Genomic DNA, 12,879 nt, shown 5'->3' with positions numbered 1-12,879 from the left:
AGAAGAATCTAAGATTCAGCAATGGCATGCAAACACTTTATTCTCCTTCTCTTCTTGGCTCTTCCTCTCACATTACCATCAATTACTTTCGCTCTTCGTACATCTGTTGTCGATGTTTCTTCTCTCAATCGAACTAGTTTTCCGACAGGCTTCGTTTTCGGAACAGCATCAGCATCATACCAGGTAAAACATATTCAGATTTCATTTTTGTATTACATTCAAAATTGTTCTTATCACAAACCTTGAGATTTCAAACTAAACATGACATTATATATTTTGATGATATGTTTGTATAACAAGAACTTATAACCTTTGAGATTCGAACCTAAACTCACATGATTTTGTTATGTTCATGTTATAGTATGAAGGTGCGGCAAAAGAAGATGGAAGAGGACCAAGTATATGGGATGAATTCACCCACAAATATCCAGGTTTTTTTTTTTTTTTTTTTTGTGTTTCGATTTCTAACGTGATATAAAGTAGAAGAGTTTGCTCATGATGTTAGAAGTGAGTCCCTTTCAGAGTTGGTTAAAGTCTATCCTAGTGAATTTTTTTGGAGATTCTGTTCCACCCGTTAACGGATCATTTACTAATTTTTAGTCTCATGCACGAGAGGAATATAACTTAGCGTGAGGGGATGTGTTAGAAGTTCCACATCGACTAGAGATAAAACAATTTCATAATATTTAAGTAAAGTGTAAACATCACCTTACAAACTGATTTTATGGAGTTGAATTAGGCTTAAATCCGATTTCTAAGACTTGACTTAAGTTATTTACTGTCTCTATTTGTATTTCTAAGAGATAGAAGTAATATAAATGTGTAATACTTGCAGAGAAGATAAGAGATAGAAGTAATGGAGATGTGGCAGTTGACCAATATCATCGCTATAAGGTACAATATTCTAAATTCTTAATGATTACAACATCGAATTAATGAAAAAACCAATTATCTTCTTCATCAAAACAATTAGTTATATGTTTCGGATGTTGTTTTTCATTTATATAACAGGAAGATGTTCAGATAATGAAGGACATGAATGCAGATGCATACAGATTCTCCATCTCGTGGTCTAGAATCCTACCAAGTAAGATCAAAGTTGTTGATCAACAATTATTTATTATTTTCGTAATTATTGTATGTGCATTTTCATGTTAATGATTTCAATCTTTTTTTTTTAACCATAAATAGAAGGAAAGCTGAGTGGAGGTATAAACCAAGAAGGAATCGATTATTACAACAACTTTATTGATCATTTGCTAGACAGAGGTCAACAACATTCATTCTTTACTCTCTCATTTTCTCTTAATTAAAAACTTTACATTTTATAATAGTTTTATAAGCGTGAAATATTAATGTTTTAGGTCTACAACCATATGTGACACTTTTTCACTGGGATCTTCCCCAAGCTCTGGAAGAAGAATATAGAGGTTTCTTAAGTCCTCGCATTGTGTAAGTTTCTCAAAATTTATTTTCAATGCTATCATAACTACAAATAATAACATCTAGTTTATTTACGTTACAAGGTGAATTTTAATTTTAATTTTGTTAGAAATCCAAGTGTGAGTCTATGTTTCACATTGGATAAAAATAAAAAAGTGGAACAACATATAAGGATGAAGACCTATAAATTTATCATCTTAAGATTTTGGGTTAAAAATGGTTTTAATATTTTATATGGTTGAATTCTAGTCTCATCAGTGTTGTGTTTCTGTTTTGTCTCCTAATTTATGGATGACTGATTTTCAGAAATGATTTTCAAGACTATGTGGAAGTGTGTTTCAAAGAATTTGGAGATAGGGTGAAATATTGGATTACTTTGAACGAGCCATGGACTTTTAGTAAGGGTGGTTATGCACTTGGAACCTCTGCACCAGGTCGATGTTCTGAATGGCTAAATCCAAACTGCACCGGTGGTGATTCAGGAACAGAACCTTATTTAGCTTCGCATTATCAACTACTTGCTCATGCAGCAGCTGTTCAACTTTACAAGAAAAGTTATCAGGTTTTTTTTTATACTCATTTTTAATTGCTCTATGGGGTTCAAGTATTTTTGCATAATTCTTGTTCTTAACATTTGAAACTCTCTACTCAGGAATCTCAAAAGGGCTTGATAGGCATAACAATAGTGTCTCATTGGTTCAAGCCAATCTCAAATAAAAAAGCAGATAAAGAAGCTGCTCAACGAGCCATTGACTTCATGTATGGATGGTAAGTCTTTTTTCTAACCGAAACACGCGTTCCAAGGTGAACAATACCTCAGATACATGGTGATCGTGTAATTAAAAGTGTAATTGATAGAAAATATAAAATTTGGTATTTTGATTTGTGATAATGATTATTGTAGGTTCATGGAACCATTGACATCAGGAAAGTATCCAGAAATCATGCGTGACTTAGTTGGTAAAAGATTACCAGAGTTCACTAAACAAGAATCAAAGCTTCTTGCTGGTTCATTTGATTTTCTTGGATTAAACTATTACACCACTTACTATGTTTCCGATGCACCCAAAACACGACCTAATTATGACACAGATTCCAATGCCAAAAGTTCATGTAAGAACAACTTTATCTATGTCACTTTTATTTAAATTATGTGTTATAATTTCATAATATCACATTTTGTATTTTGTTTCGTGGTGTAGCATTTCGCAATGGCGTTCCAATAGGTCCATCGGTATGTATGCAATCATGTCAAATTTTATGTTCATATTATTATTATTATTAGTTTATTTGGTTTTATATAACTTTATATAATTATATTTGCAGAGCGGTTCTGAATGGTTATATGTTTATCCTAAAGGAATTAGAGAAGTGTTGCTCTATACCAAAGAAAATTACAAGAATCCTTTGATTTACATAACTGAAAATGGTAATTAAATCAAACATCATTTTGTTATCTTTGAAATATATCTCGTAAAATAGTTATTCAAAATTAATTAAAATTATATTGAATCTTTCTTCTAACATTTGTAGTGCTTATTGCTTTTAATTTGTAGGTATAAGTGAATTCACCGATCCAAAACTATCGTTAGAGGAAGCTCTTCAAGATATATACAGAATTGACTATTACTATCGTCATCTGTATTACGTAAATTCAGCAATTAGGTAATGAATAATTTATTTTTATTGTTTAAAAATAATATTTTTTGAAAATGTAATTTATTTATTTTGTTGACTTTACAAGGGATGACGTAAATGTAAAAGGATATTTTGCATGGTCATTATTGGACAACTTTGAATGGGTTTCTGGTTATTTGGTGCGCTTCGGAATACACTATGTGGATTATAAGAATGGTTTGAAGCGATATCCAAAGCTCTCTGCCATATGGTTCAAGAACTTTCTTCGCAAGTATTAGACCATAGAGAATCTCTTTAGAAACACCCATTCATGTAATAATTTTAACTATAAATTATTGTATGATTGCTTCTTAGAAATAAAAATTTATTTTTGAATTATTCTTTCTCCATCGTATTTCTCTTTTTTCCTTTTTTTTCTTTTAAGTTGAATATGTATTTAATGTTAGGATCGAGTGTAACTCTTTAATTTTTAGTCAAGACGCAACTCTTTTTACTTAAGAGTGTAACTTATATCAATTGTTAGGATCGAAAGTTTACTACTTGGTCAAGAACTATAATTTTTAGTCAGAGCGCAACTCTTTTTACTTAAGAGTGTAACAGTCCAAACGTCATGATTCGATTGTGACTCGGCTTATTTGACCTCCGTCATGGAACAATTGATGTTACATACAATAATCTCCCCCTTAACAATTGTCTTATTAGAAATTTCACTTGGATTATAACTTGGCCCATCTGACTCCGTCACAAAATAATTGTGCAACCCACAACATTTAAGATATGATGAATTCATTTTTTAGGTTGCTTCTGACACAAACAATGTTCTTCCTTAAAGCTACATACTGTTAAGGATAATTTCAGATTTTATGATTGTTCTTATTGCAAGACTTTCCTTAACTTTTGTTCTTGAAAAAGATATTCTATAAATAGAGCTTGAGAAGGAAAGAATCATTAATAAAAAAAACAGTATATGAAAAATTTAAAATTAAACTAAAATATTAGTTTTTTTTTTTAAATGTGGAAAAATCAATTAGAGCTAGATGAGTCCATCATAAATCGTATGTGCTAATTATTATCTTCTAAAACGTTTCCAATTTTTACCTGTATACTAGAAGAAATTATGCAATGCAGGAACAAAAAGCCTTTTCGGTATTGGGCCAACTAAAATGAAAGTCCAATAAACCTAACAAAAACGAACCGTAAGTTAGTAAATGAAAAAAACAAAAGTTGATTATTATAATGACATTTTAGTAAGAATTCAATGTTACAATTTATATCTAATTTTTTATAAACGAAAAATGTGTATACTAATTTTAAATTTTAAAGTTCAAAAATATCAAAGTATATGAAGTGACAAAAGAACTTATATATACTTAAGTCAATCTATTATCTATATATACTAGTATACAAAAAGATATACTTGGTCGAAACACCTTATTTTTATTTCCCCCCCAAAAAAAAACACCCTTAGGTGTATCATCGTATGTTTCAGTATCTTCTAAGACCTTAAGTATGAGAATATATCCACACCAAGGGGTACTGAAAGAAATTATGCAAAGCATAAACAACGGCCCCCTTTTTTTTGTTGGGTACTGAAAATGAATGGCAAATGAACTTAAAAAAAGAAAAGCAAATGAAAAATACATGTATGTTCACATTTTTTTTTACATTAAAATGAAATTAATAAAGTATATATATATATAAATATAATTTTATTAATATTATTTTAATGTAATAAAAATGTATATATACTTCTTCATATGTGACAATTTTAGCATATATAAAAATATATAATTTCATTATTTTTATGAGTAATTAATTAAAAAAATTAAGGTGCATATAATTGTATAAAAAGAATATTAAAAAAATTATATAACTCATATTTTAAAGAATAATTTCTTTTTTAGTTATTTGTTTTCAGTTAGGAAAGAGAATTTTTATAACATTGATTATGCATTGATATCATGGTTCAAAAATATTTTTTTCAGCCTAGTATTTAGTTTTAGAAAAATGAGATTTTCAACATCTCAGATCACATTCATGGAAAGAAATTTGTAAAAGAAAGTATATAAGGACTTGTTAATATTACATGTAGCAAATAATAATAATAATAATAATAATAATAATAATAATAATAATACCAGAACATACATTAAAATTCTATCTTGTGTAGCTGAATAAAAAAATTAAACAAAAATAAAAATATTGTAGTAAAACCATTATGCTTCAAAGTTTAAAGAAATAAAGAAAAGAAAAGGGAGCAAACAAAAGGGTCATGGAGAGTGGCACGATGGAAATTTTATTGGATAATTTTGTAGAGGTTTTTAATTGAGAAAATTGGAAGATATGAAAAATAAATGGTAAATCAATTGAAAACATGGTGAGATTGCTTTTATTGACTGATTGAGAAAGAGAGAAAGAGAAAGGAGAAAAAAAGAAGGTCCCAATAGAAAAAATGATGTGGGTAACACTATTTTTGTGTTTTTTTATGAAAGATCTGAAAGGCCTGATAGGACTTGATAAATGAAAAAAAAAAAACTATTGATCCAACATTAATTAAGTAACCTAACAAAAAAAATTTAGTTAAATTTGTGAAAATTTTTAATTCACTTTTAATAAAAAAAGTATGACTTTTTTGTAGTAAAATTAATTAAAAAACAACTAACTTTATTTAAATTATCAAAATACTTTAATTTTTTGATTTCAGCAACAATAAAAACATATATAAAAGAAAAAAAAATATCTTTGAATTAACATTTGTGTAATTGTAGTATAGTGAAGTAACTAGTACATATAATTCCTTAACCTTGATTTATGTGTTTATAGTAAATTTATTTATTGAAGTATACATATAAAAAATAACATATACAAAAAATAAGCACATTCATACCAATGTTTTATATAATTCACTCTAGTCATATACTAAATTAAGCTTTTTTGTAAAATTTTATATAAAATTAGCAGGATTTTAATAGATAAACTTGTTTGGCTGTGTTTGAATACGTAGTGAAAAATTAAGTATTTATTATTTGTAAAAGGATTAAATGCATAATCGATATATTTCTTTACTAATAAAAAAAATCTTTAAACTAAATCATATCTCATTTATACACTTATTTTTCATTCAGTCATTTCAAACTACACTAAAACCATTGAAACATGCAGATTAAATTAGAACTATTGACCTGTTCAATTTGAGTATTAGTGGCTGAGCTTGTAATCACTTAAAACTATTTTTAGCCATAACTTTATGTTCTTCTCTATAAAATGGAACATTTGCATATCATAACTTGTGCAATAAAATCATAACACAACATGGCATGCAACCACTTTATTCTCCTTCTCTTCTTGGCTCTTGCTCTCACATTACCATCAATTACTTTTGCTTTTACTGCATCTGTTGTCGATGTTTCTTCACTCAATCGAACTAGTTTTCCGACAGGCTTCGTTTTTGGAACAGCTTCAGCAGCATACCAGGTACACAGATTCAGATTTCGTTTTTGTATTATTACATTCAAAATCTGTTCTAATATTAACTATAGTCAGATTTGAATAAAAAAACAAGAGCATGTGGTTATATAAGGAAGTTAACTTTTGAACCAAAACTCATAAGGTTTTGTTGTGTTCATATGCTATAGTATGAAGGTGCGGCAAATGAAGATGGAAGAGGACCAAGTATGTGGGATGAATACACCCACAAACATCCAGGTATTTTTTGTCTGAACGTTAACTAGAGATACAACGATGTCATAGTATATAAGTGAGTGCAAATATCATCTTACAAATCGATTTTGTGAGATTGAGTCAGGCTTAAAATTCACTTCTTAATATTTTTATGATGTTTTAATTTGATGATGTCTGTTCAACGTTTTATAATAGTCTGATTATACTTGCAGAGAAGATAAAGGATAAAAGTACCGGAGATGTAGCAGTTGATCAGTATCATCGTTATAAGGTAAAGTCCAAATTCTTACTCAATGAAGAAACCAATTATCACTCTCTCAGAATAATTAATCATTTTTCTAATATTTTATGTTTATTATATAACAGGAAGATATCGAGATAATGAAGAACATGAATCTGGATGCATACAGATTCTCCATCTCTTGGTCTAGAATCCTACCAAGTTAGATTGATCAAAGTTCATCAACAATTGTTAATTATTTTCGTAATTATTGCATCTGCATCTTCCATGTTAATGATTTCAATCTTTGTTAATCATAAACAGAAGGAAAGCTTAGTGGAGGTGTAAATCACGATGGAATCGAATATTACCACAACCTTATCGATCAATTGCTAGTCAACGGTCAACATTCATTCTTTACTCTCTTGTTTTTTCTTAATCAAAAAGTTTACATTTCATAATAGATTTTTAAGTAAGTGACAAATATTAAAATTGCAGGTATTCAACCATATGTGACACTTTTTCACTGGGATATTCCTCAAGCTTTACAAGAGTACGGTGGTTTCTTAAGTCCTCTCATCGTGTAAGTTTTACAAAATTTATTTTATGTCATAAATACTATTAAAAAGTTAACTAGTTTACACTAATTTATTATCATTATAATAACAATATGATCCAATTGTATGCATCACTGATTTTCAGAAAGGATTTTCAAGACTATGCGGAACTTTGTTTCGAAGAATTTGGAGATAGGGTGAAACATTGGATTACTTTAAACGAACCATGGTCTTTTAGTAGGGGTGGTTATGCAATCGGTGGCTATGCACCAGGTCGATGTTCAGAATGGTTAAATCCAGAATGTCTTGGTGGTGATTCAGGAACAGAACCTTATGTAGTTTCACATTATCAACTACTTTCTCATGCAGCAGCTGTTCAAGTGTATAAGGAAAAATATCAGGTTTTTCAGTCTTCACCAAAAGCTTAATTACACTTCAATGTTGCTATAGGGTTAGACTATTTTTTTGTGCAACTCTTGTACTTAACATTTTCAACACTTTGCTCAGGAACATCAAAATGGAAAGATAGGCATAACACATGTGTCTCATTGGTTTGAGCCATTTTCAAATTCCACATCGGATAAAGAAGCTGCTCAACGAGCTCTCGACTTTATGTATGGATGGTAAGTACTTCACTCTCCATTCAAATTTATAGAGGGGTTTCACCGGAGAGATACAATATCAATGGGACCTGAGCATAATCACATAAGGCATTGACACCACTCTCAACCCAAATCCTTAAAACAATGAGTTTATGAGTCTTTATTCTTATATAGTACTCTACTTTCTCATTTTTAGCCAATATAAAACTTAGACTCATATTTGAATTCTTAACCATTATATTATTTTGGTAGTAAGTATGTGAATAATAATAAGGAATGATTCTAAAATTTTGATATTTTGATTTGTGATAATAATTATAGGTACATGGAACCATTGACAACAGGAAAGTATCCAGAGAGCATGCGTTCCTTAGTTGGTGAACGATTGCCAGAGTTCACTGAAAAAGAATCAAAACTTCTTATTAGTTCATATGATTTTCTTGGATTAAACTATTACACCACTTACTATGCTGCCGATGCACCCAAAACCAAACCTCATTATGAAACAGATTGCAATGCCAATCTTTCATGTAAGTATTACTTTAACTATCACTTATTTAAATTACATAATATTATAATTTCATAATATCACATTTTTGTTTTTTGTTTTGTGCGCTAGCTACTCGTCATGGCGTTCCAATAGGTTCACCGGTATGTATACAACGATTTCAAATTTTGTGTTCATATTATAATGAACAATGATATTTTGACTACTAAATTTTGACAATTATCTCTTATAACATGAGGTATCATTCTAAGTGGTTTTTGAATATTGAGAATGAAAAAAAAGAAAAATGAAAAATCACTTAGAAAATGACACCTAACATTGTAAGATAAAGTTACCAAAATTTAGTAGTCAAAAAATCATTTTCCTATTATTATTGGTTTATTTGGTTTTATATAACTTGATATTTATATTTTCAGACCGGCTCTAGTTGGCTATATGTTTATCCCAAAGGAATTAGAGAATTGTTGCTCTATACAAAAGAAAAGTACAACAATCCTGTGATTTACATAACTGAAAATGGTAATTAAATCAAACATCATCCTTTTATTATCTTTGAAATATCTCATAAAGTAAATATTTAGACCAAATTATTTAAAATATACATTTTGTATATTTTTAATGTATATTGCTTTTAATTTGAAGGTGTGAGTGAATTGCAAGAAACGGCACAATCGTTAGAGAAAGCCCTTGAAGATAAACATAGAGTTGACTACTATTATCACCATCTCTATTATATAAATTCGGCAATTAGGTAATTAATGATTTCTTTATTGCTTAAAATAATTATTTTATTTACAAATTTAATTAATTAATTTATTTTTTATTGTAGGGATGGCGTAAACATAAAAGGATATTTTGCATGGTCATTGTTGGACAACTTTGAATGGAACGATGGTTATGTGGTGCGCTTTGGAATACACTACGTGGATTATAATGATGGCTTGAAGCGACATGAAAAACTATCTGCAAAATGGTTCAAGAACTTCCTTCAAAAGTCCCAGAATAAAGTTACTTTTAATATTTAAGGCACTCTACTGTTAGAATAAAGATTGATATATAGAGTAATCATTGATGCAAAACGCATGTAATTTATAGTTTTAATTATTCTTCCTTTATCATAGTTATCTATTTTAAGGTAAATGCTGTATCCAAATATTAATTTTAATGTTATTATAAATTTTAGTTTTTAAAATAGCCTCTATACACTGCATAAAAAAAATAAAATATGTAGTCATGAGTTATAGAATATTTTTATTACACTTTTCTTCTTCAACCTTTTGAATCGTTCCAAGAATTTTATACTTTTTATGAGTCTAATCCATATAGAAGAGAATTTATATACAGACGATTGTAATTATTCTTAATTCAACACTTTAAGGTGATAGATTTATGAACTTTGATATTTATATAATGTTAAACTTTCTCATTCTTATTTAATATAAAATTTAAACCTAAATATTTGAATTCTCAACCATTAAAAAGTCGAAATTATGAGTAAATAAGATAATAGTAAAAGTTAAAGTGAAGATAATAAAAATATATAGAAGAAAATGGAATCCATGGTTTAAAAGTGGTGGTAGGGTAGATATGAAATAATTTTGCAATGTGGTCCATTATGTCATCCATAGTTATGAATGCACATGCATTTTTGTGACTTTAAGAAAAGTAAAATCTTTACTTGGTTGTTATATAGATAAGTATCTTTCTGTAATATCATCTTTCTCATTCTGTGGACCAATTTTTGGAAAGAAAGTGATTTTTTAGTTCAGACTTTTTGTCTACTGCATATCTTAGATGTTTGGTACGTCACTGAAAAAAGTAATAATAATTTTTAAAATTTGTGCAGAAAGTAATATTAATTTACTACGAACTTTTTATTCATTTTTGTGTTATTCAAAATTTCTTCTCATAAGTTGCTAATATGGAATTTAAGTTGCTTTTCTTTTCATGTAATTATTACATTTATTATATGCTTAAATTATTAATTTGATATAATTTTTATTAAAACTATAAATTTATTATTATAAAAGAGATTATTATTAATAATAATATTTTATTATTTTAATCTGAATATATATATATATTATTTATTTTATTACTTCACATATATAATATTATTTTAATCATTAATAAGCAATTAAAAAATATTTTTGTTTTACATGAGATTATCACAATAATATATTCATTGTATTTTAACTCTAATTATTTTTGAACAAAATGAAGTAAAAAAAAAATCGATTGATATATTAAGGACGATATTGAGAAAAGCTTGTATTATTTTATCTTTATCTTTAAAGTAAAATTTCATTTTCATTTTCATATTATATTATATTATATTTAAGGGATATAATTTTTTGTGTTTTCGCAACTCAATTGGGAAACGGTATAATGATCTTTCCATCCATATTTTGTTCTTTTATTATTTTAAATATTAATTAAATAAAATATTTTATAATAAAATAAAAATCATACTAAAAATATATATATTATTAAGTATTCAAAAATAAAATAATATATATTTTATTTTTCTAATATCAAATATTAAAAAAAATTAATTGTATAAATATAGAAAAACACTTTCAAACATAACTTTTTTAAATTATCAAATTAATTAAAATTGTTTTAGCAATCTAAAGCGGAATGAGTATAAGAATGAGAACGGATATTGAATGCGAAAACCAAATAAAAATATACAAATTTATCTCATCTCTATTCTTAATTTAAAAAATCATGAATTGTCCATATTTATAACTCTACTCGATCAGTGTAGAGATTTATAAACGGGTAAGGATTCAAAGACAGACACATATTTTCATTTAAAATATGAAGAGTTTTTTTTTTTTTTTATTCAAGTGTGGTATTATTCTTTCCCAAAGTATTAAAAATATGTAACTTTTAATAAGTTACTGAAATAAGCAAATTAGTGGGACTTGAAATGTAGAAAAGTGAGAAAATGAAAATAAAAATAAAAAGGAGAAAGAGAGGGTTTATGAATGGAGCCGAAAATAATGATGATTTTGTTAATACCATCCACGTGGTTAAAATTGAGATTAAATTTAAGATCGGTCATATAATCATAGATCATCGTAAGATTGTAATATATGTAGATTTTACTCTTCATACAAACATAATATATATTACCAAATACACATTTATGAAAATAAAATTAATCTCTTATCAATCAAACTAAGATTACAAAATTCATCGATTCTCGATACTTTATAAAACTTAATTAATCTAATATAATATTCAAATTAAAACAAAAACTAAAATATCTTAATAAGTTGTGTCTCGCTCATGAAGCACCTTAACAAAAACATTTTCCCCCTCTTTTATGAGTGCAAAGTAACTCATACTTTACAAATAAAACAATTATTGGTTTTTAGTGTGGTAGAAATTAATCTAATTTTAACCTCTAAATAAAATATGTGATACTAAGAGAATTAAAATGAAATTATAGAAGCAAACTAAATATTTTGTGTGTATCAAAGATGTGTGATTGAAAGAAGAAAAAAATTCAATTATATTAATTTTTAATTGAAAAATAAATTTTAATAAAAAATTTTAATTGGATGGAATGACAAAAGGAGTTTATTATGACAAGTAAAAAGGACTTATTATGACATGTATGTTAGCATCATAGTTGTATGAGTCATAAAAAATACGTTTTTTCTATGACATCGTGAAAATCTGTCATAATAAGTCTAACTTACTATGATAGGTATTTCTACACCTAACATAATAAGTGAGTATATTTTTTTTTTTAATTTTTTCAATTTTCCTCCATTCATAATAGTATTACTTGAATATAACAATATACAATTTTCAAATAAAAGAATTTCATTGACTTACTTTATCCATTAATATTATTCAAAAAAGACTTACTCTATCAAATTATATATACATAAAGAATGCTACTTTATAATTTATTCATACATTCTAAAAAAGACTAAATATTGTACATAATCTCGCTATGAAACAACTATTTAATGAGACTCCAAGATCTCCCTCTATGCCCATGGGAACAAGAAAATCACAACAACCAAAAAATAATGGCTTCTTTTTCAAATTCTTTCCGGTGTCTAAAGTCCATTGTCGTAATAGTCCAATGAAAAATTCCAGTACTATCAAAGGGTCCTTCCAAATACTAATCAATTCCAAATTCATTTCATTTTGAAAACCTAAATTTCCAAAATCCTATCACATTCAAAATCTCTTTATACGTTAATT

The 12,879-nt window shown here is 27.4% G+C and overlaps 2 protein-coding genes across 2 annotated transcripts; both read left to right on the top strand.

The window, feature by feature from the left end:
• Positions 1-3,459, top strand: LOC114185651 (cyanogenic beta-glucosidase-like). Its single transcript, XM_028073512.2, has 13 exons — positions 1-183; positions 362-431; positions 836-894; positions 1,012-1,087; positions 1,192-1,269; positions 1,365-1,452; positions 1,750-2,005; positions 2,096-2,211; positions 2,348-2,556; positions 2,646-2,677; positions 2,770-2,872; positions 3,000-3,108; positions 3,188-3,459. Exons 1-13 carry the CDS (start codon positions 22-24, stop codon positions 3,357-3,359), a joined length of 1,530 nt encoding a protein of 509 aa, XP_027929313.1. The 5' UTR covers positions 1-21; the 3' UTR covers positions 3,360-3,459.
• A 2,904-nt stretch (positions 3,460-6,363) lies between these two features.
• On the top strand, positions 6,364-9,843 carry LOC114184117 (cyanogenic beta-glucosidase-like). The gene is made up of 13 exons (XM_028071368.2): positions 6,364-6,555; positions 6,717-6,786; positions 6,975-7,033; positions 7,129-7,204; positions 7,307-7,384; positions 7,481-7,565; positions 7,685-7,940; positions 8,047-8,162; positions 8,463-8,671; positions 8,761-8,792; positions 9,066-9,168; positions 9,292-9,400; positions 9,479-9,843. Exons 1-13 carry the CDS (start codon positions 6,394-6,396, stop codon positions 9,672-9,674), a joined length of 1,551 nt encoding a protein of 516 aa, XP_027927169.1. The 5' UTR covers positions 6,364-6,393; the 3' UTR covers positions 9,675-9,843.
• Positions 9,844-12,879: the final 3,036 nt, after the last annotated feature.

This window comes from Vigna unguiculata, chromosome 5, assembly GCF_037176805.1.
Source record: "Vigna unguiculata cultivar grain cowpea cultivar isolate G323 ecotype 2 chromosome 5, ASM3717680v1, whole genome shotgun sequence".
NCBI lineage: Eukaryota > Viridiplantae > Streptophyta > Magnoliopsida > Fabales > Fabaceae > Vigna > Vigna unguiculata.
The sequence above is the reverse complement of the archived record's forward strand: the minus strand, read 5'-3'. Positions and strand labels throughout refer to the sequence as shown.

Coding starts and splice junctions, on each gene's coding strand:
- LOC114185651 (XM_028073512.2), top strand. CDS start 22: ATGGCATGCAAACACTTTATTCTCCTTCTCTTCTTGGCTCTTCCTCTC. Junction 1,270..1,364: donor TGATCATTTGCTAGACAGAG/GTCAACAACATT, acceptor TTAATGTTTTAG/GTCTACAACCATATGTGACA. Junction 2,873..2,999: donor GATTTACATAACTGAAAATG/GTAATTAAATCA, acceptor TTTAATTTGTAG/GTATAAGTGAATTCACCGAT.
- LOC114184117 (XM_028071368.2), top strand. CDS start 6,394: ATGGCATGCAACCACTTTATTCTCCTTCTCTTCTTGGCTCTTGCTCTC. Junction 6,556..6,716: donor CAGCTTCAGCAGCATACCAG/GTACACAGATTC, acceptor CATATGCTATAG/TATGAAGGTGCGGCAAATGA. Junction 7,941..8,046: donor TGTATAAGGAAAAATATCAG/GTTTTTCAGTCT, acceptor CACTTTGCTCAG/GAACATCAAAATGGAAAGAT.